Below are 26302 nucleotides of genomic sequence, written 5' to 3' on the forward strand. Positions count from 1 at the left end.
CTTCATGGGCTCGGGCCTACAAAGCATATATCACTTTGGGCCCGGGCCGGGCTTGGACCATAAAGTTTTAAATAGACAATCATATTTCTCGGGCCTCACTTTGTAAATATACTGTACAACGATATATATTGCACCGTTCTTTATGAAGAACTTTTAAAACACAACTGCAAAATTTAACCTCTAATTGCTGTCAATAAAAATAAAATTTTGCGTTAATTATTAAGGTTCTGTAATTCGGGCTCATTTGATTATCACGCGAGCTCGGTCCTAAATGCTAAAACATATTTCGGACTCGGGTCGGGTCTCACATTGTAAATTCACGGGCCGGGCCGGGCTTGGACCATAAAGTTTTAAATAGACAATCATATTTCTCGGGCCTCACTTTGTAAATATACTGTACAACGATATATATTGCACCGTTCTTTATGAAGAACTTTTAAAACACAACTGCAAAATTTAACCTCTAATTGCTGTCAATAAAAATAAAATTTTGCGTTAATTATTAAGGTTCTGTAATTCGGGCTCATTTGATTATCACGCGAGCTCGGTCCTAAATGCTAAAACATATTTCGGACTCGGGTCGGGTCTCACATTGTAAATTCACGGGCCGGGCCGGGCTCGGGCTAAAAATTCCGGCCCGTACAGACCTCTACGAGGACGATACACAAGCGCAAAAAATGCTTGCCGAGCAATTGCGTGTTACGGAAGCAGCCATTTTTATGTATCTACGTGCCATGGGAAAGGTTCAAAAGATCGGAAAATGAGTACCGCATGAATTGACTGATCGGCAGCTGGAGAGACGCCAAAACACATGCGAAATCTTGCTCGCCAGACAAAAAGGGAAGTGGTTCCTGTATCGGATTGTGATGGGCGATAAAATGTAGATATATTTCGGGAATCCTTAACACAAGAAATCGTGGGCTGATCCCGGCCAACATCAACATCGACCAAATCGCTTCGGACGCAAGACGATGCTGTGTTTTTGGTGGGATCAGCAAGATATTGTCTACTTTGAGCTGTTGAAACCTGGTGAAACTGTCAATACCCACCGCTACCACCACCAACTGATCAAATTGCACCGTGCTCTGTGGAAAAAAAAAACCCGCTCAACAAAGACATAACAAGCTGATTTACCTCCACAGCAACGCCTCAACGCACACGTCAACAGTGGTTCAAAACTACTTGGAGACACGCAACCGCGAGGTGCTACGCCATCCTGCTTATTCACCAGACCTAACCCCTTCCGAATACCATCTTTTTGCGTCTTTGGGCCACGCTCTCGCTGAGCAGCACTTCGATTCGTATGCAGACGTGCGCAAATGATTTGATAAGTGGTTCACCTCGAAAGAGGTCTTTTTTTGACGTGGTATCCACAAATTGCCCGAGAGGTGGGCAAAATGTGTAGTTAGCTAGGGCAAGTATTTTGAATAAATTTCTTTTTGCTTTCTGTGAACAAAACGTTTTTTTTTCTCTGATTACAAAACAGCGGATTTAAGCTTATACACCTGGTATACAATTGCCCATTAGTCACTTTTTACGAAAAAAAAATCAAAGATTCTTAATCCTCATTTCTCTAATTGTGGGGAAGATGGAAGAAAAGCGAGGAGTAGGAAGAAGAAGAACTAATTGATGATTTGAAAAATAGAAGAAAATATTGGAAATTGAAACGGGAAGTTGCAGATTCAGAAGCGTGGAACAAACATTTCCAGGCCCGAACCTAAGAAAGAAAGAAAAATTAAAACTTCATTAGGCGTAGGACCTGCCAACAGGCAGTATATCGGAATGAAGTTATATAACCTATTATTATATAACTTCATTCCGATATACAGGGGGTTCATAAAGTCCTGCAGGAAAGTAAAACTCTATAACTTGGAAACCGTAACGTTTAAGTGTATAAATTTTTGGGGTTGGAAGAAGGGAAGTTTAAAAGTTTTGTTGTGGCCACAATGCTCGATGACGTTTGCGTTGGTAATCACGTGACTTAAGATGGAGTCTATTAAAGAAAAGGCACAATGTGTTTTGTGGTTTGCGGAATTAAAATCTTGCGTTTCAGTAAGTTCCAAACAACGTATGGGAAAACACCCCCGGCAGAAACAAGTATCAAGTGTCAGATTTACCACGCAGTGGAAGGCCAGGAACGAGTAACGATGTGATGCATACGTTGCAGAACAGCGTAGCCAGGAGTCCAATGAAATTGCTTAAACGTAGGTCATTGGGACTGGGAATACCGAAGTCAACGTTACAGAAGATCGTACACAAGAATTTGAAGGCCCGGTTCTATAAGTAAAAATTTGTGCACGAGCTGATAGAGGAAGACTGTGGCATGAGAATGGAATTCTGTGAGTCAATGCTTACCCGCTTACAAGAAGATGGTGACCTTCTGTCTCGATTTCTATTTTCAGATGAAGCCACATTTCATGTGTCGGGAAAAGTAAACAGGCACAACTGCCGAATTTGGAGGGTGGAAAATCTACGTGAATTCGAGAAGCACAAGTGGGGTAGTCCCAAAGTCAGTGTGTTGTGTGCTGTTTCAATGGACCACATTATTGGCCCTTTTTTCTTCGAGGAAGAGACGGTAAATGGTAACAATTATCTGAACATGCTACATACATTCCTTTTGCTAGAACTTACTAGGTTAGGCATCCTTAATGAGGTCCACATGCAACAGGATGGGGCACCGCCGCACTATGCCCTTCAAGTTCGACAGTTTCTTAACGAAGAATTTAAGGAGAGATGGATTGGCCGAAGAGGACCCACACCTTGGCCTGCATGATCACCAGACTTATCACCTTGTGATTACTGGCTATGGGGACACATGAAGACCAAGGTGTATTCGCAGAAGCCAGCTAATCTGCACGATCTCAAGAACAAAATAACTGATGTGATTTTGAACATTCCAGACGAGCACCACCAACACGCAATTTTTGGTTTCCCCAAAAGACTGCAAGAGTTTTGACGTGAATGGTGCACAATTGGAGATTTGGCGATGAACTTTAACTAGCTGAAACAAAACTTTGAACCTTTCTGTAAGTACACCAAAAAGTATTTGTTAATACATTACGTAGTTTCCAAGTTATAGTGTTACCTTCCTGCAGGACTTTATGAACTCCCTGTACTTACAACTATTTTGGGTTTTACTCAATCTGACATAGGTAGATCTATTTTAATTCTGTACAGTCCGCAGCAAAAAACTCTGCAACATGAGTATGTAAGTTTATTGTGAAACTACGCTTAACAGCGCAGGAAATCAACATAACGTCTAAGTGGCACGAATCACGCCAGGAGAAACCTTGGCGTCCTCTCCTGCACACTTAGTTTGGAGCAAAAAACTTCGTCGTTTCACAATAAACTTACATGCTCATGTTGCAGGTTTTTTGCTGCGGACTGTACCTAGTATTGTGAGTGAACAGTACTTCGAGTAACAGAACTTACATAGTTTTTCTGTAACATACATGAGGCTGTTATATATACAGGAGAAAATGGTCGTAATTTCAAATTTTTTTTAAAAAAATGTATATAAGATTTTCTCTGTGAAATTCCTGTTATTGTTCTTATAGGTTTTTTTTTTTTTTCATTTAAATACTGTTTGTCTCGGAAGAAATACCCTATAATAAAATGCCGTATGTCAAATAAGAATGGAAATATGCATAATATGCAGTGATTAATAGATTTTTACATACAGACGTCTTTAATTTACGTAATACGTACACTGCTCTTGATAATATATAGTTGCATAGCTTGTACATTCTAGTTTAATTTCGCATATAAGTGTATCCCTAATAGAAGGCTCATATCAAAAAAGGGCCGATATTAAAAAAAAAAAAAAAGTGACAGAACAATAAATTTATTGCGATTGATATACAAGCTTGGATATTTTTCAACGTAGTTACCATGAATCTCCAAACATTTCTGGTAGGTGGCACAAGCTTCCGTATACACTATGTGTAAAAATCAGCCGCCTGAGAGTGCAGCCAGTCAAAAACCAATGTCTTCTTTTGAGCATTTCACTGTCGTTGAAACACTTCGATGCAAGACACTTTCACATATGAAGAAAAAAATCGCTGAGAGCAAAGTCAAAGCTCTAAGGTGGATGATTGAATAGTTCCCATTGAAATTTTCCAGTTGTTTCAACAGTACGAGCAGTTGTGTGTAAGTAGACTTTGCCATAGATCAGAAGAATGTCAAAGCGTAACATTTCTCTCCATCAATTTTGTGTAGCACATCGCAGATTATTCAGTGTTTGGCAATACACAACTGCTGTAATTGTTTGTCCTGTTCCAAGAATTTCACGAGAATCACCAGGTTGTCTGTTGGTCATGAAAGTCATGAAATCAGAAAACGGTCACGAAAGTCATGAAATCAGAAAACGGTCATGAAAGTCAAAAGAAATTTAGCTTTTGGGCCACGATTCTTTTTATCTGTAGAAATATGGGTATAGACTGGAAATTTTTGTTTTATAAAACGTCAAAATTCACTACCAAAAATGTCTACGGTTTGCTTTAGACGCTACCAAATCGCAAGCAAAGCACGCTTCTATCACATGCATGAAAATTCGGGCCAATTCGCACCCAAATTCGCTCTTGAGAATGCTACTAAATTTTATGGTTTGGGAAAGAAAAGACCACGAAATTTCATTTTGGAATTTTACTAGACACTCTGATCACTCTTTTGGCCGTAAAACACGATTGTTATAGTTTTGTAAACTGATGATATTCGTTTGAATTCCTTCGCTTTAAGAGAACCAGAGTGACGCCATTGCATTGACTGCTGCTTGGGCTCCCCAGTGCGTACGATATCCAAGTTTCAACCTCCGTCACTATGTGAGAAAAGATGTCATCCCCATCCTCCTCTCAGCGGACCAAAAAATCACGTGTAGCTGTCATTCTTTGCCCTTTGTGAGCGTCTGTAAGCAGTTTTGGTACCCACCTCGCACATAATTTATGATATCTCAGCTTGTCAGTCACAAGTCGATGCACTGTTTTGGCAGACACTTCTGGCAACTTGGTGAGTCCAGTTATTGTAAACTGGCTATTTGATCGCACCTTCTCGTTAACGAGTTCCACCAGATCGTCCGTCTGACCACCGGGCCTTCCGCTATGCTCATCGTCATGAACATTAGAACGTACTTATCTAACTTTGTAGATAGTTTCTAAATCTTGTCAGTGAGGTTTTAGAGCCAATATACACTGATCAGCCAGAACATTATGACCACTTACCTAATAGGCGGTATGTCCATCTTTGGCACGGATAACAGCGACGACGTATCTTGGCATGGAAGCAATGAGGTCTTGGTAGGTCGCTAGAGGGAGTTGGCATCACATCTGTACACACAGGTCATCTAATTCCCGTAAATTCCTGAGAGGGGGGCTATGCGCTCTGACGGCACGTTCAATCACATCCCAGAGGTGTTCGATTTGGTTCACATCCGGCGAGTTGGGGAGGCAGCACATCAATTGGAACTCGCCACTGTGTTCCTCGAGCCACTCCATCACACTCCTGGCCTTGTAACATGGCGCATTATCTCGTTGAAAAATGCCACTGCCGTTGGGAAACATGGTCGTCATGAAGGGGTGTACGTGGTCTGCAACCAGTGTACGATACGCCTCGGCCGACGTGGTGCCTTGCACAAGCTCCACTGAACCTATGGATGCCCACGAGATTGTTCCCTAGAGCATAATTGAGCCGTCGCCAGATTGTCTCCGTCCCGCAGTACAGGTGGCAAGGAGCTTTTCCCCTGGAAGACGATGGATTCGCACCCTCCATTCGACATGATGAAAAAGGTATCGGGATTCATCAGACCATGCAACGCTCTGCCACTGCGCCACGGTCCAGTGACGATGGTGACGTGCCCATTTCAGTCGTAGTTGCCGATGTCGTCGTGTTAACATTGGCACATGGATGGGTCGTCGGCTGCGGAGGTCCATCGTTAGATGTGTTCGGTGCACTTTGTGTTCATATACACTTGTATTCTGCCCAGCATTAAAATCTGATGTTAGTTCCGCCACAGTTCGCCGCCCGTCTTGTTTTACTAGTGTGCCCAGCCTCGACGTTTGGACGTCGTTTCACCTTGGTTTCGCCACTTGTTGAAGACACTCACCACAGCACTCCTCGAACACCCGATAAATCGTGCAGTTTCCGAAATGCTCGTGCCGAACCTCCGAGCCATTACAATCTGCCCTCGGTCAAACTGAGATAGATTGCGCGCCTTTCTCATTCTATACACTCCAGCACGTTCACTGATACTACATGCACCGCACGTGTGTCTGACTAGTAGGCATTCCTCGTCAGGTAACGCTGCTATCGCCTGGACGGGTTTATATCGATAGTAGGTAGGTGGTCACAATGTTCTGGCTGATCTATGTATGGAAATATTGTGGTACAATGCATATATAACAAGTGGATAGGTTTATTGTATCATTTAATCTTGCATTAAAGAGGTTATTGTTTTAAGTGCAATAGTGTTTTGCTAGTTTCTGTACGTATCGTAAAGTACACAAGAGCCGCAGACTAATTCCGGACTTCCAATTAACTACAGAAACATCATCTGGACTATAGGATGTACATAATCCCCAAAAATGGCGACATCACGAAGAGTGATGCGACCGCTAAACGTCAGCACAAGACCTACTCAAAAGCAGTATGTTGAGCATCACAGAGTTGCCGCCACATTTCAAGATTGGTGAAGACTGCGGATCATACGAGATTGTTCAAAAAGTATCGAACCTTATTTTTTCCCACGTAAACCAATTCAGCGCGGGAGACTTTCTTCAGTGTGGATTTAGAGGGGACAGTCATACGCAATCATTACTTTTTTCCCGCCAGTAGAAATCGTCAGTCGCTGGCAGTCGGCCAACGAGTGAAGACATGTAGGTAGCGGTCATCGGATTTCAGTTTTTTGTAAAATGACAGAAACACTTGAGCAGCGATATTGCATCAAATTTTGCCAAAAGCTTGGTGATACCCAAGCGGAAACCATTCAATCGGATCATTACATTCAATTTTGAACGAGAATTTAAGCACGAGGAGAGTGTCCGCGAAATTTGATTCAGGCTTTCATCGCCAAACACAACATTCCTGTGTGTCGTCAGGCTCTCTACTTACCCGACATGACTCTGTGTGACTTTTGATTACTTTCCAAGCTGAAAATATCACTAAAAGGGACCGGATTTGAATCAGGAGAAGACGTCATACGGAATACGATGGCACGGTTGCTCACTGTTCTAGAAACTGCGTTCCTAACAATGGCGAGAGCGCTGGGAGAAGTGTGTGTATTACAAGGAAACTACTTCGAAGTGTTTCGTATTTCCAAATCAATAAATTTATTTTGGCCAACCAAAGGTTCAATACTTTTTGAACACACCTCGTACGCTTTTTTGGGCGTCCTTCACATAAACATGGCAAGTGGTTTGACATAAAATGAACGATGACTCATTCTATCTTATCACACGTTTCCAGTCGTTAGTGGTCCATATTGCATGTTCGCGGCATCATTAGTCATCACCTTGGGCACTGTCTATCGCGACACACCCAACACACTTGCAACTTTCGTGACACTCGCACCACATAACCCAAAGCCAAGAATTTCCTCTCTTTAAAAATCATAGAGATCGACTATTTACACTGTAACCGTCTGCTGAGTTCGCTGTCGTTTGACTGCTCCTCACGTAACAGAGTTTTCCCTAACAACCACCACAAACATCCACTGCGCTCGCCGCGTGACCGTTACTACCCTAATCTGATGTGTTTCCAACTTCAGGTGTTTTCATTAAAGTAATAAGTACGTGTAGACGAAGATCACGAAATTTCGTACACTCTTGAAGGGATTAACTCATCATTGTAGTAAGTTTGTAGTCAAACACAGAGCATTCAAAATTGGTGCCAAGTTTCAGAGAGTTGATTCAGAATTAGGTCCTTTGTTTCTTAATAGATACACCAAGCCAAAGACGTAAGGAAATTCACTTTTTATCTTTTCGATGACTATTACTCATACTTAAAGAACTGTTGTAAAATTCTGTACATGTTGGCAGAGATCTGTTTGTCTCTTCTGTAGATGTGCGGAAAGCTCTTAAAAAGAAATTTTTCCACATATTTGTGTTTATTAAACGTGAATGTGCTGATTGTTTGTATACAAAAGTCACAAGCTTATTTCTTCCTATAAACTGAAGTACAGGATTCGTTATAGCTTCGATAAATACGTAGGTCCATAAAATAAAGTTCGACTTCTGATTTCTTTTCTAAACTGAATTTTATGTTCTTGTGAATGTCATTGAATTCCAATAGAAGATTGGATAAAGTGTTTCTGTCCTTATAAATGATTAAACAATCATCACCGTAATGAAAATGCCTTAATATATTTGAACGTTTCTTTGCAGAAAATCCTGGTTTCAAAATGATTGGTAACTATGTTAACTAAACGGGGTTCACCCTTTGCGTGTGAAGATTTGCTTAAGAAACCACCATACTTCTTGAATGTTGCCTAAATAATAGTTACTTGTCATTTGAAAAGCAAATCTTCAGGGATGAATAAGGCACTTCAAAGGTGTACAAAATGGCTGCTCATGTTCTAAGTCCTACATGCGAGTGACCAAAAGGAGCATCTCTACTAGAGTGAAAGAATATGTTAGAGTTCCAAGGGGTGATAAACTTTCCACATCTGGCCTATCTAGGCAAAATTGAAAGAAAACTAACTTCAAATAAATCACTTCTACTAGCACGGGCAAACATATTCGAATCGTTCTTTACAAGGATTGAAGATTCCCTACTCAATCTTGATTAAAGATCACAAATGGGATGACATCAACTCTAAGTTTAGGAGTTTAGGAAAGAAAAAAGCCTAATACTTGTATATTTTACTTTCAAATAGTACCAAATATATATATTCACAAAATAAACGTTTTTGGACCTGCTTACAGTAGGATCTTATATGTCATTGAATAGTCATTTTTCTTCACTTTATAGTTCAGGTAACTGGAACAAAACAGAATAGATGGCATTACTTAACTTAAGTTGGAGTAGAATAAATCGTTAAGTGTGTACATAGCAAATAATTTATTTTTAATTGTCATATTTACGAGAAGTTAAATTCCTAATGTAAAGGAGGTGTCTTTAGTGTGTATATATAAAAGAGAAAAACAATTTATAGTAGTTTTCAAGGCAAGAAACAAAATTCATAAAAATTCGTTAAAAGGGACAGCTACGTTTCTTGTGATAAGAAAATAAAATAAAAAATTGGAGGAGGAACAAGTAATACACCAGTAATTTGTGTTTCAGATGGTTCTGTGTTCTTATAGTTTTCTAGAGTAATAACTTTCAACAATGATTATTTAAAAAATCGAGTATTACAACCAAAGTTGATGCTGAGAAATGTCACAGAAGTAGCCATTATTGACGAATAAAGAGAAATTCGTCACGGAATACAGAGGCATGTCTATTATTTATTTTAGCTATTATATGTTTAAAATATTTTATAATGTAAGAATATATATATTAATTAAAAGTGTGTTTAAGATTGACTTCGATGCTTAATCCACAAAGTTGTGTTTAATCATAACAAAGAAGTAATATTCTGTGTTATATTCTTACTCCATATAGTGGTTTGCTTAGATCTTAAGGCTGATCACTTCACACCAGGAAAAAAGAACTATGAACGGGTGAAATGGTGCTTCACAAATCGTCTGGACTTGAGATTTAATATTATCCTATCATGGGATCCACCAGGTAAGCATATCCGTCTGTACATTAAAAGGGATGTACTTCAAGTTAAAAATTTCATCTAATTAAGGACGAAAGTTTTGTTTAATGAAAATGAGGCATTAAATCTATTGTGTTATAAATTCGTTTGGCACTAAGGTATATTTTCATAACTGGAGCGCTGGATGGATCAAACAACTACAGCATTTAAAGAAAGAAGAAAAAAAAGCAAATGTTACTAATCAATACATTTTATAAATTATTTACGGAAGATTGCAATCTATGGAAACGGGTTTCCAGTGTAAAGATAACGCGATGGTGATTCGAAGTCCAATAGTATGAGATACATGTAACTTGTACACTGAATTGTCATCGTATTCATATGAAGTAAAACATCGTCAAGAACAAAAACCGTCCTGGAGGCAAAATACAATCATTAAACAATGCAGAACGTGAGGAGCCACCATTTCCAACAAATGCATTTCATGATGCTTAAAAAGGCAAGGGTAGGATGGGTTTAATTCTTGAGGGCAAGAAATATAAACGACCCCGGACGTAATTTGGCAAGTTTACTGCGGTCTAAATTCAGCAACATAAAGGGCTGTAGCATTGAAATTAAGGGTCTGCGTGACCGGCATTGGAATTTAACAAGTGAGTTTCGTTTTACGGTAGTAGATTTCCAAACTAAGGGAATTCAATAGTCAAACTTGAAGCAGTACTTCTATAACTACTGGTTGCAATAGATTAATAACAACAAATATAGAACCTGTTCCTGGACGCTGAATCCATATCAAAAAGCCATTACTTGCTAAGCCTTGCGCTTTTCTTTTTTTCCCATAGCGATAAAGGTAGAAACTAGAAATCGTTCATTTCAGTCACTTCCGGAGTGATGGACGGTTTATTGAAGAGATAAAACCTACTCTTGGGAAGTTGAATCGATTGCAAAAAGCTGCATCTCGATATCTCTTACGGTTTCTGCTCTACGAAAATCAGTATTAAAACCAGAAGTAGTATCAGCCACTTCCGGTTTTGGTAGAGTGTTGCTGGTTGTAATGGTATGTCTCGATTGCAAAAAATCGCTTGTCGCTATCTATTACCACTTTTGTTCTATGGCGATAAATGTTGAAACCAGAAATAGTTAATTTCAACCACTTCTGCTTTGGATGAATGGTAAACGGAAGAGATGGAATCTATTCTTGGAACGCTGAATCAACTGCATGAAACCACAAATTGGTATCTCTTTTTACCGTTTTTGCTCTATGAAAATCAGCATTGAAACGGAAAATAATAATAAATATAAACCCCTTCCGGGATAGTAGTTGTACGTTGCCTTGAGCCACTGAATCATTTACAAGAAAGCAGCTTCTATTTTCATTCTATGGCAATAAACGTTGTAACCGGAAATGACTAACGTGAACCACTTCCAGTTTGAATAAAGGGTTAGTAAAGAAGATGGACCGTATTCTTGGGACAATGAATCGATTGTAGAGAACCGCATCTCGATATCTCATACCGTTTTCGCTCTGATATGTCAACAGACGGACGGACAAAGCCGTTCTATAAGACTTCCGACGCTTATACATAGCATACTTTGGAAGTCTAATAAAACGGCATTAGTATTCATAAGCTACTGTTTTGCCATGTTGCTGAACGTGTCACAAACAGCAAAAGGGCGTATGAGCGTGGTTGATCGATGAAAAATGAAAGTTGATTGTTACATCAGATGGACCACATAACTATTTAACAGAGCTGTAACAAATACCGGCCAAAGAGAAAATATTTTCAGAAGTAGTACAAGAAATTAAGAAAACTTCATGATTACATCAGAATAGTGGAAGATAGCTACAGTGAATCGTTAAAAAATTCCGGGATGGTCACACGGCACTAATCTAGGCACACTTAACCAAGCCATTTTGCTGCAGCGCCATCTGTTAAGGCAATCAGAAATCGATTTGGTTTTGCTCAGGGACGATTAATTTTTTGTCTGGTCGGCTTATGTACAACATTATGGAATAATGAATATCACGTACAGTTGGACTGCACAGTATTGCACAGCGTAGAGAAATAAATGTTGTAATAAATGCTCAAAATGCGCACCATTTACCTCCTGACACTAGAATAAACGTTTCTAAAATGTCTGATAGACACGTGGAAAAAACATGTAATGGTGGCTCCCGACAAGCTGCAGCTGTGCGGTTTCTTAAGTCGAGTAATGAAGTTGGTGTGGATTGTTAACTTACAGATTTCAAATGTTTTCATAAGAAAAATTATTCAGAGCTAAATCTGGAGATCGAGGTGGCTACTCAATCGGCCCTCACCGACCAATTCATTTGATTGAGTATCCGTATTTTACAAACTGACGCACATTGCGGCGATAATGCGCAGGGCAACCATCATATTGTAACATAATTCCGTCCGCGTCAAATTCAGATTCTCCTTCATCAGTTGTAGCAGTTTCAGGAACTTCCGTGATTGTATGGTCTATTACATTTCGAGCAAATCTAAATAACGTTCCTATGAAAAGAGGTCAGATGATATGGTTGTCTAACAAATGATTCCCGACCGGTGTGTCGTGAACATTTAGAATTTAAAAATCATGAAGCATTTAGTAATTAGTTAAAATCAATTTTGAGGCAGACTGTACAAGTCAGTGCCGCTATCGGCAGAAACAATGTCCAGTATTACATCGAGTCAGAACTGAATAGAAACTTATAGACTTATACTATTATATTATTATTAATTTTAAAAAATCAAACAAATATGTCGCAGCGTCGTGGGTGTTCTTCAGTGAAGTGTGTTGTCAGTCAAAAAATGTTGGGAACTACCAGTCTAACAGACCCGCTCAAGCGTTCAATTTTTCTGGGACTTGAGTATGACACCTTGTACCACACGGGAATTGTCATCACTTCAATATCTCACGTTTTTGGTATTCATGTCCATTCAGGAAGGATGTGCTTTTATCACTGAACAAATGTTGTGTACAAACCGACTGTTTTCAGCTATTTGTGCGATCATTACTTCAAAATACTCAAGGCGATGATCGTACTCATCCGTACAAAGTTCTTATGTAATGTGCAGTTTATGCGAAAAGCATGAATGTTTTTAAGAACTTTCCCAATTAGGGATTTCGGAATGTTAAGTGTCCTTACTCATTTGACGTAAGGATTGCTGTGGTGTTATACTAGCACTCCCGACAACTGTCACTTCTGTGTCTTCATCTATCCTAGGTTGACCAGATTGTGACCTATCTTTTAAACTTCATGTTCGTCTAAATTTTGTTACCAAATTAGATACGTACTTGTGATCGATTGATCGGTCAGGAAATAACTCATTGAATCTTCTAGCTGTTTGTCCTCCAGTTGCGACCACACTTCCCATAGAGAAAAAATATTTCCTCTTTGTCTTCTGCTGAACGTACCATAATGTTTAATACAGCCGGTCAATAAGCCACCTAAGCTAGTTGGTAATAACAGACTTGGACTTAGTTTAATAAAGAATCTTTTACGTTATATTCGATTAAATACAGATAAACACTCGTCCTCACAGAACAAAAAAAAAGTTGCTACTGTTACATCTGTCGCTGTTGCTAAGTAAGTAACCTATAGACGAACCGCAGTGGCTATGCACAGCTGCACATGCTCTCTAGCGACAAGTAGAAAAATGAACGGGAGTTTCTATATGGGTCATTTTCGTACAGACAGATACCCACAATTTAATATTTGGTTTTTCATGACAGATTCAGTCTTTTGATATGGGCCGAATGTTACCAATAATTTTTACTTTTGTATTAATAGTCTATACCGTCAGCTATTCGAAATCGACAGAAGAGTTTAACCTACTCCTAAATTTCTGATCGAATTCGGATTCTGCTCCACTGAAATTTAACAAGTTGACATTATTGTGAGTATGGCAAAGTGTGTGTGTGTGTGTGTCGGTAACATGCTTCGGCAAAAATAGCCGTGTTCTTGTTGCCTACATAGGACCTAAGAAATTGCGGGTACGATTCTTTCACTACTTTCTAAATACACGACCTGCTGATTAAAATGTCGCCAATATTCTTTAACAAGTTTTCGAATGCCATTCAATGTAACACACCTTTCCACTTGAACTTCTCAAGTTGACACCGGCCCCCAGGGATCACCCACTTATCGCGAGCACTCCACACAGTGGGTCCTAAAAGGAAACGCACTCACTACGTGTTAGCAGAAATCTCTACTCCGAAGCCGAACCGCTTCTGAGAAAATGGCCCGGGGTCACACGATATCGTCGAAACGATAGAGATTGAATAGGTAGTCTCGCCTGTCACCATTCATGACCCCTTTATTGTTTAGATATTGGATGAAGGTTCATTGTTTTTTCTTTTTCCTTCCTTTCTTACGAGCTTTCGAATGCCATCCAATTTGACATACCTTTCCGCTTAAAATTTTCGAGCTGACCCTGCGCCCCCAAACCCACCCACTTATCGCGAAAATTTCAAACAATGGGCCTCCACAGAGAATGCCTACGTATTAGTAGAAATCTCCAATTCTGAACCACTTCTGAGATAAAATGATCCGCGGTCAGTCTTTGTGAACTCCCTTTGTATGTTGTGAATGTTCAACAATAGATGTACCGATTGTGATTATTCCTTTTTAGTTTCAAAGAGGTTCCTCCTCACAGGTTTCATATAAATTGTATCAGGAACTGGTAACAGTGTTTGGAGATAAACTATATAAACTTTTCAACAGCTGATATTTTTAATACCACGTGTATTTCACATATAATTCAGTTAACACATAGACCGGTTTAAAATATGTGTTCACGTATGTTTCATAATCCAATCAATTTTATAAGTACAGTAGTTAGTGTTCTACCTTTAGTTTAACTACCTAATTAAACTACTGGAGTAGCGAAAAGTGGTAAAATTAAATAAATTTAAAACAAAAATAACTGACTTCGGAAACGCTCTAAAAGAAAGAAAAAAATAACCGATTTCAACAAAAGCACTAAAGCAGTAAGTAACTCATTACTATTATCTCTAAGAATTTTTGAAGCTTGTACAAAGTCAAACAGATTAATGCCTAATATAAAATTGGTTTGGACGGTGATTTTATTTAATGATTTATTTATTTAATTAGTTAGTTTTTATTCAGTATGTAGACTACACTCATATAAATTGTTTCTTGATCATGTTATCATACTACACACTGAACTAAAAAACACAAAAATACATAGCCTACAACACAAACATAAATCATATCCAGAATTTTGAATAACGTCTATAATAAGATTATTTAAAATTCTGAGTATGGTTTGTGCTTGTACTGCTCACATTGTTTTGTTTTTAGTTCATATGTACTTGTCTTAATATTCATTATGTTGCGTGTTTAGTGATACACAATCAAGAAACAATTTATATAAATGTAGACTACATATCAAAAAACTAGTGAAAGGTAACCGCATCTCCCCATGCCTAGTTTGAGCAGTTCAAGCATGATATTATAGTGATTTGGTGTTGACGGTTTTAACAAAAACTGTCTGTGTATCGAATAGGCCGAAAACATTATGAACGTAATGCTTTGGGTGAATGTCAGGAGACATCTTAATATTTGTATTTGAGCACGATAAAGGAAACGTGGATTTTCCGAAGTATCGTATCAAATTTATTTCCATAGATGATTAATCAGTTTTGCAGAGGTCTGCTCAATAAAAATAATCATTCTGCTCTTTTGTGACTTATATAAAAATGGGAGCTGACTATCGTTGAGTTATTGTGCTAGGAAACAAGATTATACTTTCTTTCTTTCTACTGAGTAATTTCGTAGCTTTTTTTTAAAAGCTTCTATCAATTTTTTAAAATTTCTTTCCATTCGTTTTTTAATGTAATACTATTAGTTTGCAAATACAGATATAATTTTCTTTACTTTCTTTTAGTTTGAAGATGAACTAATTTGTGTAAGCGTGATTTTTGTGCATCATTTGATTTTACACTTAATTAATTAATGGAAGTGCCTTATTTTGCACTCTTCATTGTATCATATCGACCGTGTTGCATTTTTTCTTTCCTTTTTTTCAGACGTCACTATTTGTCCTTCTTCGGTGGCTGCATATTTCGCATCCAAAGGATGTAAAGTGTCTTTGTGTCGCCCACAATTCACACAAAGGAGAGATTATAATGTGAAAGTGCCGCTTTTGAAATCAGATGTAAATGAAGGCTGTGAACCGTCAGAGTTATTGGAATGGCTTGGAGCATACAGTATAGGAGCAGATTTGTAAGTGATGGACTTACAGCATACACTTCTTACAGAAGTTTGGAATAGTGATCGCCAAACCGTCGATCGCGAGCTCTAGTAGCTCGCGGAGACATTTTCGGTCCCTGCGTAATGAAAGTTTATAGGCAATAAACAAATGTGAGATATTTTTTTTTTAAGTTGATAGTTCTTGTGGTTGGTAACTCACAGTAGCTTCATAAGTTTGGCGACCACTATTTGAAATATTGTTATGTTAAGCAAAATACGTAATAGACATCTTTACACTTCTATCATTGACTCAATAGGTAGCGATAGCTATCTACAGAGCAATGTAAACGTCAAATGATAAACGGCTCTTATAATATTGATCTAGCTACAATAGTAACATTGCTGGAAGGAGGTCATATTATAGGCGGAGGAAGCGCCCTTGTTGGAGTTACACAAGTGGTGGTGGTGGAAAAACCACGGAAAAGTTTCGGGAGACCAACATTGTGTGTGGCCGATAGAAATTATCTCCCAAGAACGGTGATACTACGGTAAGTCCAGTATATCTACATAATACCATGCGGGCGATCCTCTGCCCGCAAGTAGGCGACTGCCTACGAATTATGAAGTGACCTGGTACGGGTACCTGGTGTCCGTATCGGCCTACATAATCGGTGCGATGTGCATCCCTATAGCCTTGTCGTCGAAGTTGAGCCTTCAGCATCTCAGGTATATAACGGCATTCTGTAGTGTTCTGTGATAGCACTGCACCCTAAAACGCAAGAAGAAGCTAAGATGACGAAAACGCTGTAACGGTTAAGTATCATATGTGTAAGAAATACATAGTTTGATGATGGTAAAGATATATTTTGGGCGGGAAAATCATGTATAGAAGTCGAAGATTGCTGATGCTGACACGAGGGATGTTAACTGCCGTACAATATGTGGAGAATGTCCTTCGTGTAACCACTTCGCGACCAGTATGGTAATCGATTTGTGTGTGTATGACCACGCGCACCACATCGTGGAGCATAGATGCATGTGGTTATCTTCGCCACAGAACTGACCCTCTATGTCATCAGATACGAACTGCATTGAACTTGTGTGAAAGATGTAGCAAACTGCCGTTTTGTCCCGAAACACTACAGGACCTCATTCACACCGTCCAGATGGAATGGACATTCTTCAGAATGCAATCAACGCATTCGAAACAAAGGGATGCTTCAACGTGTCAGGGAACTGTACAATACATATGGAGTCATACACATTACTAACGCACTGTAAATTACGGGTTGGACCACTATTACACGAAAACATAATTAATTGTTTCTCATTTGATACAGGTGTAATCGTTTTGTTTGCAGTGTTTGTGTTTGTTTCCACTTGCTTGTGTACACCCACACTTGTGTTGCGTTATTAACACTGTACATCCCGAGACTGCATGACAGAGTGAAAATAAAGGTTGGGTGACCATGTCTTATACATGATATTTTAAACTTTTTGTGAGGAGTGTGTTTCTGAATAACATTTGAACATAGAAAAAATAACAAGGAAACCTTACACACTATTCATTTCTTTTCTGACTTATAAAGGCCACATGAAGCTGAATAACTTCATAAATTTGTACTTTTGTAGATTAATTTTTAGATACAGTTCAAGTGTCAGTTTAGCCCTTGCCTTATTCTTTTACATATACAGTTCAAGTGTCAGTTTAGCCCTTGCCTTATTCTTTTACATATTTCTCAAAATTGATAGCTTAATTTTAGTAAATAATTAAAATACTTGAGTTAATACACGAAAAGTATTGTGAAAAAATGGGGAACTTGTAAAATATGATGCACAAAATATTTCCAAAGTAAAGTTACGAAGTAAGTTACCTAAACCAGTAAGTTAGAAGCAGGGTTGCCTGGTTTAAATCAAGGTGGTTTAACCCATGCTTTAAACCAGTTTTTTTAGTTTAGTTTAAACCAGAAAACGAAAAATGTTCGTAAAAGTGTAACTATTCGTAAAATCTTGATGAACACACATTTGTGGGTTATCACGTTTCACTCCCGTACATTATTATTATTATATTCAGACCTAAATTCCCCATTCATTACTCAAAGAGATTACACTACAAAAGCAACTATATATAAGTTTATGACTGTTTCTTTTGTGATTTTTTTATAGTTTATTATCATTATTATGCAATTGCAATCAAAGGAAAATTCTAAATATTGTTTCGTTTTAATAACGTTTACTATTGATAAAAATACATCGAAATGCTGTACTTTTATTCGAAGGAGATCATACAAACCCCACGAGGGCATTTATTGAAATCAGATGTATTTTTGGTATCTATTTATGTATAAATGGGTCAGAGCCAAAGTAGACTCAAATAATTCGTATCTTTATTCACTTTTCTTACTGATATGCAAACTAAGTCGTTGTGTTCCTTTAACTTGGACTAATAAAAGTTGTAGTGAACTAACTTGGACTAAATCAGTTCTTCTGTACTCTGCAGTACTTTGTTACTTTGAAATTGTCTACATGTAATTCTGTATAATGGTTTCACTTGTTTATCTTTGTGCAATTGTTTATCTTTTTGTCCTTCTGAAATGACTCTTGACATTTATATTTACAAGTATGTAAAGGTCAGTACAACGTATTTTTATCAGGAGTCATTTATGAGTGAGTCGGCAGACGTATCGCATTTGTGGCCAATTAGTCCCGGTTTCGAGTTCAAATGGAGGACAATTTCTCTCGGATGTAAGCCGAGAAGCGGTTTGGATTCCGCTTTAAGCGTATGTGACCCCCTTCCAGCATAACGCAGTTTTTGCATAACACCAAGGCTGAAACAAACTTATTTCTGTTCATATGTGATATAAATACATAGAGCAAATTATTTAAACCAAAAAAACCTGGTTTAAACCAAAAGTACGGGTTTTTTGTTTTTTCAATAAAAACTATGGTTTTTGCCTACCTTGGTTAGAAGTAAGTCAAGAATGAAACGCTAAAATGTAAAAACGTTGGAAGAATCAGTCCTAGGTCTACCTAAAGATTAATTGTTTGTTTGATCAAGTTTGTTATGAAGCTGCTAGTGGTCAAACTGCATGTATGAGTTTTGAGTGTTCTGCTCTTTGTTTATGCGCCTCGTTGAATCAGATACTTAATAAACTCATTGTCTGTAATTATAATGGAGTAGGAAGGAAACGAATCATTGAATACACATCACAAACAGTTCTGTTTTCTTGTAGGAATTCAGGGTCACCGGATAACTTCGTGACAACATATGAAACGCCGGAACCAAATAAAAGCTTCGGTCAGGTTGCCTATCTTCAGTGGACAGGGTTCTTTACAGTGAATCAAATTCAAAGGATGATTCAAGAAGTAAGGTAAGTATTTTTTTTTCTTCTAGCTGGCAATTAAAGCTGAATAAAAACTTGCAATACAATCTGCGATGAACCATTGTGAGCCACATGGCTAATGAATGCACCAAATCGTCTCCCTACCGTGAAACGTGATGGCAGCTCTATAATACTGTGGGCTGCAGTTTCCTAGTATCCCATGGGTCTTGTAACAGGACGCATTATTGCCAGTGATATGTGGATATTTTAGGTGACCATATGCATCCTATGATCTAAATTTTTATAACCCAATTTGTCAAGATGACACTGCGCTAATTCCCACTGCTGGAGTTATTGAAGCGTAGTTTCATGAACATCGAGATGAATAGCATCAACTTTCGTGGATCTTCAGACCTCAACATTATTGAACAGCTATAGTCAGTTCTGGAGATAGAAACCGCAGCAGATATCATCCTGCATCCTTGCTGACGGAAATGAATATTGCTGCTCATTGGTGGCGACTACATGGGAGCGAAGGAACGTGTGTTCCCAAGGACTTTGTCTAAAGGTTGCCACACCCGACAGCCTCATCGTTGAGGGAAGTAGAAGGTCATATCCAATTCATGAAAGAGCCCATGATATGAATGGTGGCTGCAGGGTCGGATCCAGGGTTTACTGGGGGGAGGGGGTGCACCAATAACTATCAAAATAATCACACTGAAACTGTTCAAAGTGACATGCAACAATATTGTTTACCCCTGACAACGCTGATACATAGAACGGGAGGGGGTGGGTCGCATTTTAAAGAGGGTTACAAGTGATACGCAGGAAAAAATGTTCTCTCCTCCTGGCTTCTGTTTTCTTCACCTATTTGACAAAATTTTATATTGTTTTGCTTAGTGAATCCTTTTCCTTCAACGTTAAGAAAATTGACTTAAACTATTGCTTTTGCAAAGCTCTGCTTTCTCTTAAGCCCCAAACGGAAAAATAATGGCAGAAAGTTTCGGAAAATATTGCTTTTTTCATTCCTAGCTTCTAATTTTAGATAATATATATTTACAACGTAGGAGGGGGTGCACCCCCCTAAATCCGTCCCTGGGTGGCTCCATCTATTTGAGTACCTCCAAACTACATACTACATATCGGGAAAACAAATATCATATGGAGTGCCACAAGGATCCGTATTAGGGCCATTATTATTTTTGATATACATTAACGATCTACCATGTAATATTGCTCCAGCAGAACTATCCCTTTATGCAGATGATGCTAATATTATAGTAAAAGGGAACACAAATGAGGATGTTGAAGGTAATGCAAGTGAAATGCTTTATAAACTATCTCAGTATATTAAAGACAATAAGCTTAAATTAAACATTGAAAAGACACAAGCAATCAATTTTCATCATATGCGCAACAAACATACGCAGCCTGTGAATATTTTAATTGGAAATAACGAAATAGACTATGTGAACTTAACTAAGTTCTTAGGAATTGGATAGATAAAAATATCTCCTGGAATGTACAAATAACTAAGCTTAGTAAAAAAATTAAATCAAATTTTCTCGCAATTAAAGTACTTAAAATATTTTAAAAGAGTCTACTTTAAAAACAATTTACTTTGGATTATTCCAGTCAAATTTAACATATGGCATTATATTTTGGGGAAATACACACAAAGCCAAGGTAATTTTTACAATACAGAAACGAGTAACAAGAATGATGGCGACCGCGAAACCAAAAGATCACTGCAAACCAATATTTAAAAAATTTCGTATACTCCCACTACCCTGTTTGTACATTTTAAATCTACTGATATTTGTAAAGAGACACCTAGAGGGTGTCCTTACGCGGGTAGAAGAAAAACATTATCATGATACAAGAAACAAATAAAACTTTTCTATTATAGAACACAGAACCGTATTATATGAAAAAGGGTGTAAATACACGGATATCATACTATACAGTAAACTTTCCAAAGATATAAAGACTCAGTACTCTGTTGCTAAGTTTTAAAAAGAACTACAGAAATATTTATTACAACACTGCTTTTACTCGATAGAGGAATACATGAATTGCTAACAGAGAGAGAGAGAGAGAGAGAGAGAGAAAATACATGATCTACAATAACCAGTGTTATTGCTTGTTTTTAGCATTTGATATATATTTAAGGATTTTTACATACACTGCAAGTAATAATTACTCTACAGTATTTTTAATAATATCATGCAAAATGTAATGTATAATAAGACGTAAGGCTTAATTATTAACATAGTGTGTGTAATTTTCATTATTATTGTTCCTTTTACTTTTGTGTTTATATATAAATGACGTGCCCACTTCATATGCATTGCAATACAGTGCTAAATGTATGAAAAAAGGACGAAATAAATACAATACAATACAATTTATCTTCATACGGCATTGTAACTTTTAAACTAATGAACGAAGAACGTTGTAATTTTGTACATGCAAGTATCGACAGGGGATGATATTATTCGGCGTACTCTGTGATACCACAAGATTAACAGTGTTGCTAACTCATCATAAGGTTGTACTTTTCAAATGCCATTACGTGAGATTATTATACATTTCAAGTCTACATGTGAATCGAAAACATACAATAGCACTAGTCATGCAGTATTGCAATGGCAGAGTCTGTCCATCGATGTGGGAAATGAATGGCGTCCAAAGAACAGCTTTTTTTTTTTTTTTTTTTTTTTTTTAAAGTACATGCTTCATCTCACGTGATTCTCCTCTGGTGACTTAATGGAGGTTACTGCCATCCTGTGTTACTGTGACTTAATGAAAACACTGCCATCGTGCTTCGTTTACAGCAAAACACAGTTGTGAATGCGTACTCCATAAGCCACTTAAAGGGTTTATGTACTTCAGTATGGCTTCCTGGTTAAAGAATGCAAGGTTGAGGAACAAACTTATTTAAATTCAGTGTCCATAATCTAAATGCTTACCTGGGCTGAAATTACGGAATAACAGAATATAAGAATTACTCCGTTTTATGTTCTTCACTGTACAGTGTCCGCTATTCGATGATATTTCGTTAATCTTTAAAACATCGGTGTTTTGCTGTAAGCTATGTATTTTTTTCTTAAGGAGAGACATGTAACGTTAATGTGTGTCAACGAATCACCGTAAAAATTCCTTAACAGACACATTTTTGAAGATGACAATAAACAGTCACAGAAATGTATAATACAAATAAATTAATAAATACGGTGTTTAAGTGAATTCCAGGGTAATATTTCATTATTAAATATGCATCCTATCAGTTCATTGAGTTTACCAATTGTAAAATGTAATTTTCAGTACTGTAGAGAGAAAACTGAATTTAAATTGTCTGACTTATCCCAAAACTACTTATTATGTACGCATTCCATATTTATGAGCAGTCATTTGAGCACTTCCATTTCTTTCCTGAAAAAGAAAAGCTTTTATTCTGGTGCAGACCTCAGTTTCTGGTGCCATTTGTACTAAATTTGTTTGTTTTCCTGATTTTAACCTCCGGTGAGTTGTTGTATGTTTCTTTATCGTTTGTCTCTCCTTTTTGTGTTTATCATTATTTACCGGGGAATTTGAGCACATTGCAGGGTGAATATTGTTTCTGTATTTATTGGTTGATAATTATTCAAGTATCCATTTACAGCAGTCTCACGTCATAGCAGCGACAACATTGATTGATTTGTACTTTAACGTCTTACGAGTACGCACTGAGCCTACGGGATATGGTAGCACTAACTGTCAAGTTAAAGCACATTTTAGAAGGAAATAGTCATTTGTTATGCTTCTTCCTATGTTATTTGATGATTATTTTAAAGATAAAAATCATACATTCTTCCATAATTATATTGTATCTTATTGTTCAGTCTGTGTTCTCTTGAAAAATTACTCATGCAAATACTCTTCCTTGTTGTTAAATTTTAATTTATAATAATTGTCACACGCAATTTTGTTGTATCTATGGCAATTTTTATATGATTGTATGCGACTGTTTAGTATTATCTTTGTATTTAGTAGTATACAAAGATAACACTAATGTTTAGATGTTTCTGTGTTCACGGAAGTGGATGATTGTGTGGAAGTACAGATGGTTATCACAGCAATAGAAATAGTGGAGTTTAAAACTCGTCAGATGTGTGGATTAGCAACGGTCAGGCGACAACCACAGCACAAGGCTGTTGCTGATGGTATGTTAGGGCAAACTCTGTACTACGTGAGGGACAGTGTAAAATGTGTGACACTCTGATTTTTAAAGATGTCGCCTTGTTAGCGCTCGGTTATGTGGTGTAAGCGTGACGAAATTGGCAACTGTGTTGAGTGTGTCACGACGGACAGTGTCCAAGGTGATGACGGCTCACAAAACTAAAGACAAAACCAATTCAGCGAAGAGGAACAGTGGTGTATCTGTACAACCGTTAAACATGGTGATGGCTATGATGCTGTGGGCCGCAATATCCTGTTGTTTTTTTTTTAGCGGATCCGGTACTGATGCTTACCGCTCACGTCTGTGCCAGTGATTATATCACCATGTTAAAGGCCCATGTGCATCCTATGATCCAAGTGTTGTTTCCGGGCAATGACGCCATATTCCAAGATGATAATGTGCCAGTTCACACAGCTGGAATTGTTGCGGCGTAGATTTTGAGGAACATCGGGATGAAGTTAAAACATCTCCCAGCCCCGCCCAATCTCCGTACCTGAACATAATGAAACATGTGTGGTCCATTTTGAAGAGACGAATCTGGCGCAGGTTTCCGCTTTCATTCTCTCTCACGTTCCTGGTAATATTCCACTTGTTATATTCACGACCCCTATGATTCCATTCCGCGTCGCATCAGAACTGTTCTGAGGGCGAAAGGTGGTCCAACGCCATATTAATCTGGTGAGTTGCACTTTTTTAAAAAGTATTTCTATTATTTTGATAACCATCTTTATATTCTGAATATTATTACACCTTTGATCAGTAGTGTGGTTGAGATCTAGTTGTTAAATATTGAGAATCCAAAAAAAGTAGGATTTGTGGATTCAAAAGTAAGTGGAAAGTAAATGGCCAAAATTGAGATAACAAAGAGTTCAAGTCAGGAAGGAGGTAAAGAGGGATATCCAGATAGTCGTGGATAAATAACCGGGAAAATGTGAAACAACAAATCAAAAGAAGTAACGGTATATATTATGTAACGTGCTAATGTGTTGTGGTGTGTCAGACTCCAGAAATGCCGGTCTTCTTAACTACTAAATATCTTTTAAAAAATAATTAAAAAATCTTATAAAATATAAGTTTCATTTGTATAATTGCTATTGATGGCTTCTATTACTTCCAGGAAATATGTAGCTGAGAGATCAAGCCTCCCGTGGGCCAGTATTCATGTCCAGGGTTTTGACGATAGCCCTGTTAGTTGGGGCTTAAAGGAACATTATTACCATACAAATGGTGATAACATGTACACCATATTTCTTCAGCCGAATGATGATTTTCTTCTGTGTTCTGTATTAAGCTCTGGTAAACATGTTAAGTAATAAATGTTTTTATAACAACTGTAAAAACTTATTTATAATTTCATTGAATTATAATTATTTCCTGTTCTTTACACTACTTTAGCATAATGCTTAGTTCATGTGGTTCGGACCTCACTACTACCGTGCTGTACTACCTTGATCCAACTCCGTTGTTCCTGTTTCGAAAACATAGTGACACCTTTACGTTGCTTCTCACGCTTGTGTGCCTGCCGGTGACGTGCGAGTCTATTTGCTCGGAGGTTAGGTAGGTATGTCAACAACGCGCCACTAGTACATTTCATTGCATAGTGTCTCCACAGCAGTGTTGCTACTATTTAAGTTCCAACCCTCGTATGTTCACAGATTAGAACCAAAGTATTATCTAAATGAATACATATGATTTATTGAAGTGTTATGAAGTACTGACACTATGACTTGTTATATATAAACATTGGTTTGATGATGTCTTTCTGAAATATTAATCATAGAATGTTTCCAGCACCACATGGGGCACTTCATGAAGGCGGTTGTAATACCGGTTATGAATTTGTAGCAAAGTTTTTTTTCTTTCTTTCTGAAATAATAATAATAGAAAATATTTAACAGGAGGAGTCAAAATATTTCCGGAATAATGATGTAGTTTCGGTATTAGTGATCTAATCACAATGAATCTTGAACAGTACAGTCCTTAGGTTACCTAATTATGAATTTGACAAGTGGGATAAGGTCATAGCAGTCAGTAGCGTAGCTGAACGGAGAAGTGTGTGGTGATCAGTTAGAGCAATGTCGCAGTTCGAGCAACGCACAAAAGCATCAAATTCATGTGCAAAATGGGGAAATGTGCTTCGATAGCCTTAAAACTAGCTTACTGTGACAGTGCTTTAAGGAAACCGCACCGGTACCAGTTTCGCAACCGCAGAAGAGATCAGAACCAACGCAATGGCTGCACTTCGGGAGATACTAAAGAGAATTTTTGTCTGTGTTTCCAGCAATGGCAGTAGCGGTGAAGCAAGTGTGTGTGTTCCAAAAGTGCCTACTTTGAAAGGTATTAAGTAAATTTGTAGCCATACTTAGAGTGTGATAATAAAGAGCTACAACAAAATTCCGGGAACTTCATACTGCCCCTCGTATTACAATGTCAGTCATTTAACACATAATAACCTATATTTTTTTCCTTTTGCTTTTCTTCTCTGAAAAGAAAAGACAAGAATTATTTCCCCTTATATACAAATTCGAATGATACAGTTGATAAAGAAAGAATTGTGCAAGTTTCGGTCTCACAATTGGGCAAGATCCTGATTACAATTTGCACAGTGTCGGATAAGGGAATTAATACAGCCATCCATCGCAATGCAAACCATTGCCATGCGTCGTCAAAAGGGGCAAAAGAAGCAATCGGCTCCACAACGTAGTCAAGACGTCATTGCCAAGGTCCGCCGGTTTGTGACCCTGGAGAATCCATCCACCCAACGTGACACAGTGAGTCGTGTTGGAGGGTCAACTGCAACTGTACACCGAATCATACGCGACAATTTGGGACTCAGAAGTGCACACAAG

General features: G+C 37.9%; 1 protein-coding gene across 2 annotated transcripts in view; it reads left to right on the forward strand.

Annotated features, from left to right (window-relative positions):
- Nucleotides 1-24842, forward strand: part of LOC145671719 (ribonuclease P protein subunit p40-like) — a 48990-nt gene extending 24148 nt beyond the window's left edge. For both annotated transcript variants that reach the window (XM_081740926.1, XM_081740928.1), the window contains 4 exons: nucleotides 9592-9717; nucleotides 15746-15941; nucleotides 19142-19279; nucleotides 24571-24842. In XM_081740926.1, coding sequence (XP_081597052.1) covers nucleotides 9592-9717; nucleotides 15746-15941; nucleotides 19142-19279; nucleotides 24571-24766 — 656 coding nt within the window. In that variant the 3' untranslated portion in view covers nucleotides 24767-24842. The remainder of the gene's footprint in view (nucleotides 1-9591; nucleotides 9718-15745; nucleotides 15942-19141; nucleotides 19280-24570) is intronic.
- The last annotated feature ends 1460 nt before the right edge of the window (nucleotides 24843-26302 follow it).

The sequence above is a fragment of the Thermobia domestica genome, chromosome 2, assembly GCF_964235325.1.
Source record: "Thermobia domestica chromosome 2, izTheDome1.hap1.1, whole genome shotgun sequence".
NCBI lineage: Eukaryota > Metazoa > Arthropoda > Insecta > Zygentoma > Lepismatidae > Thermobia > Thermobia domestica.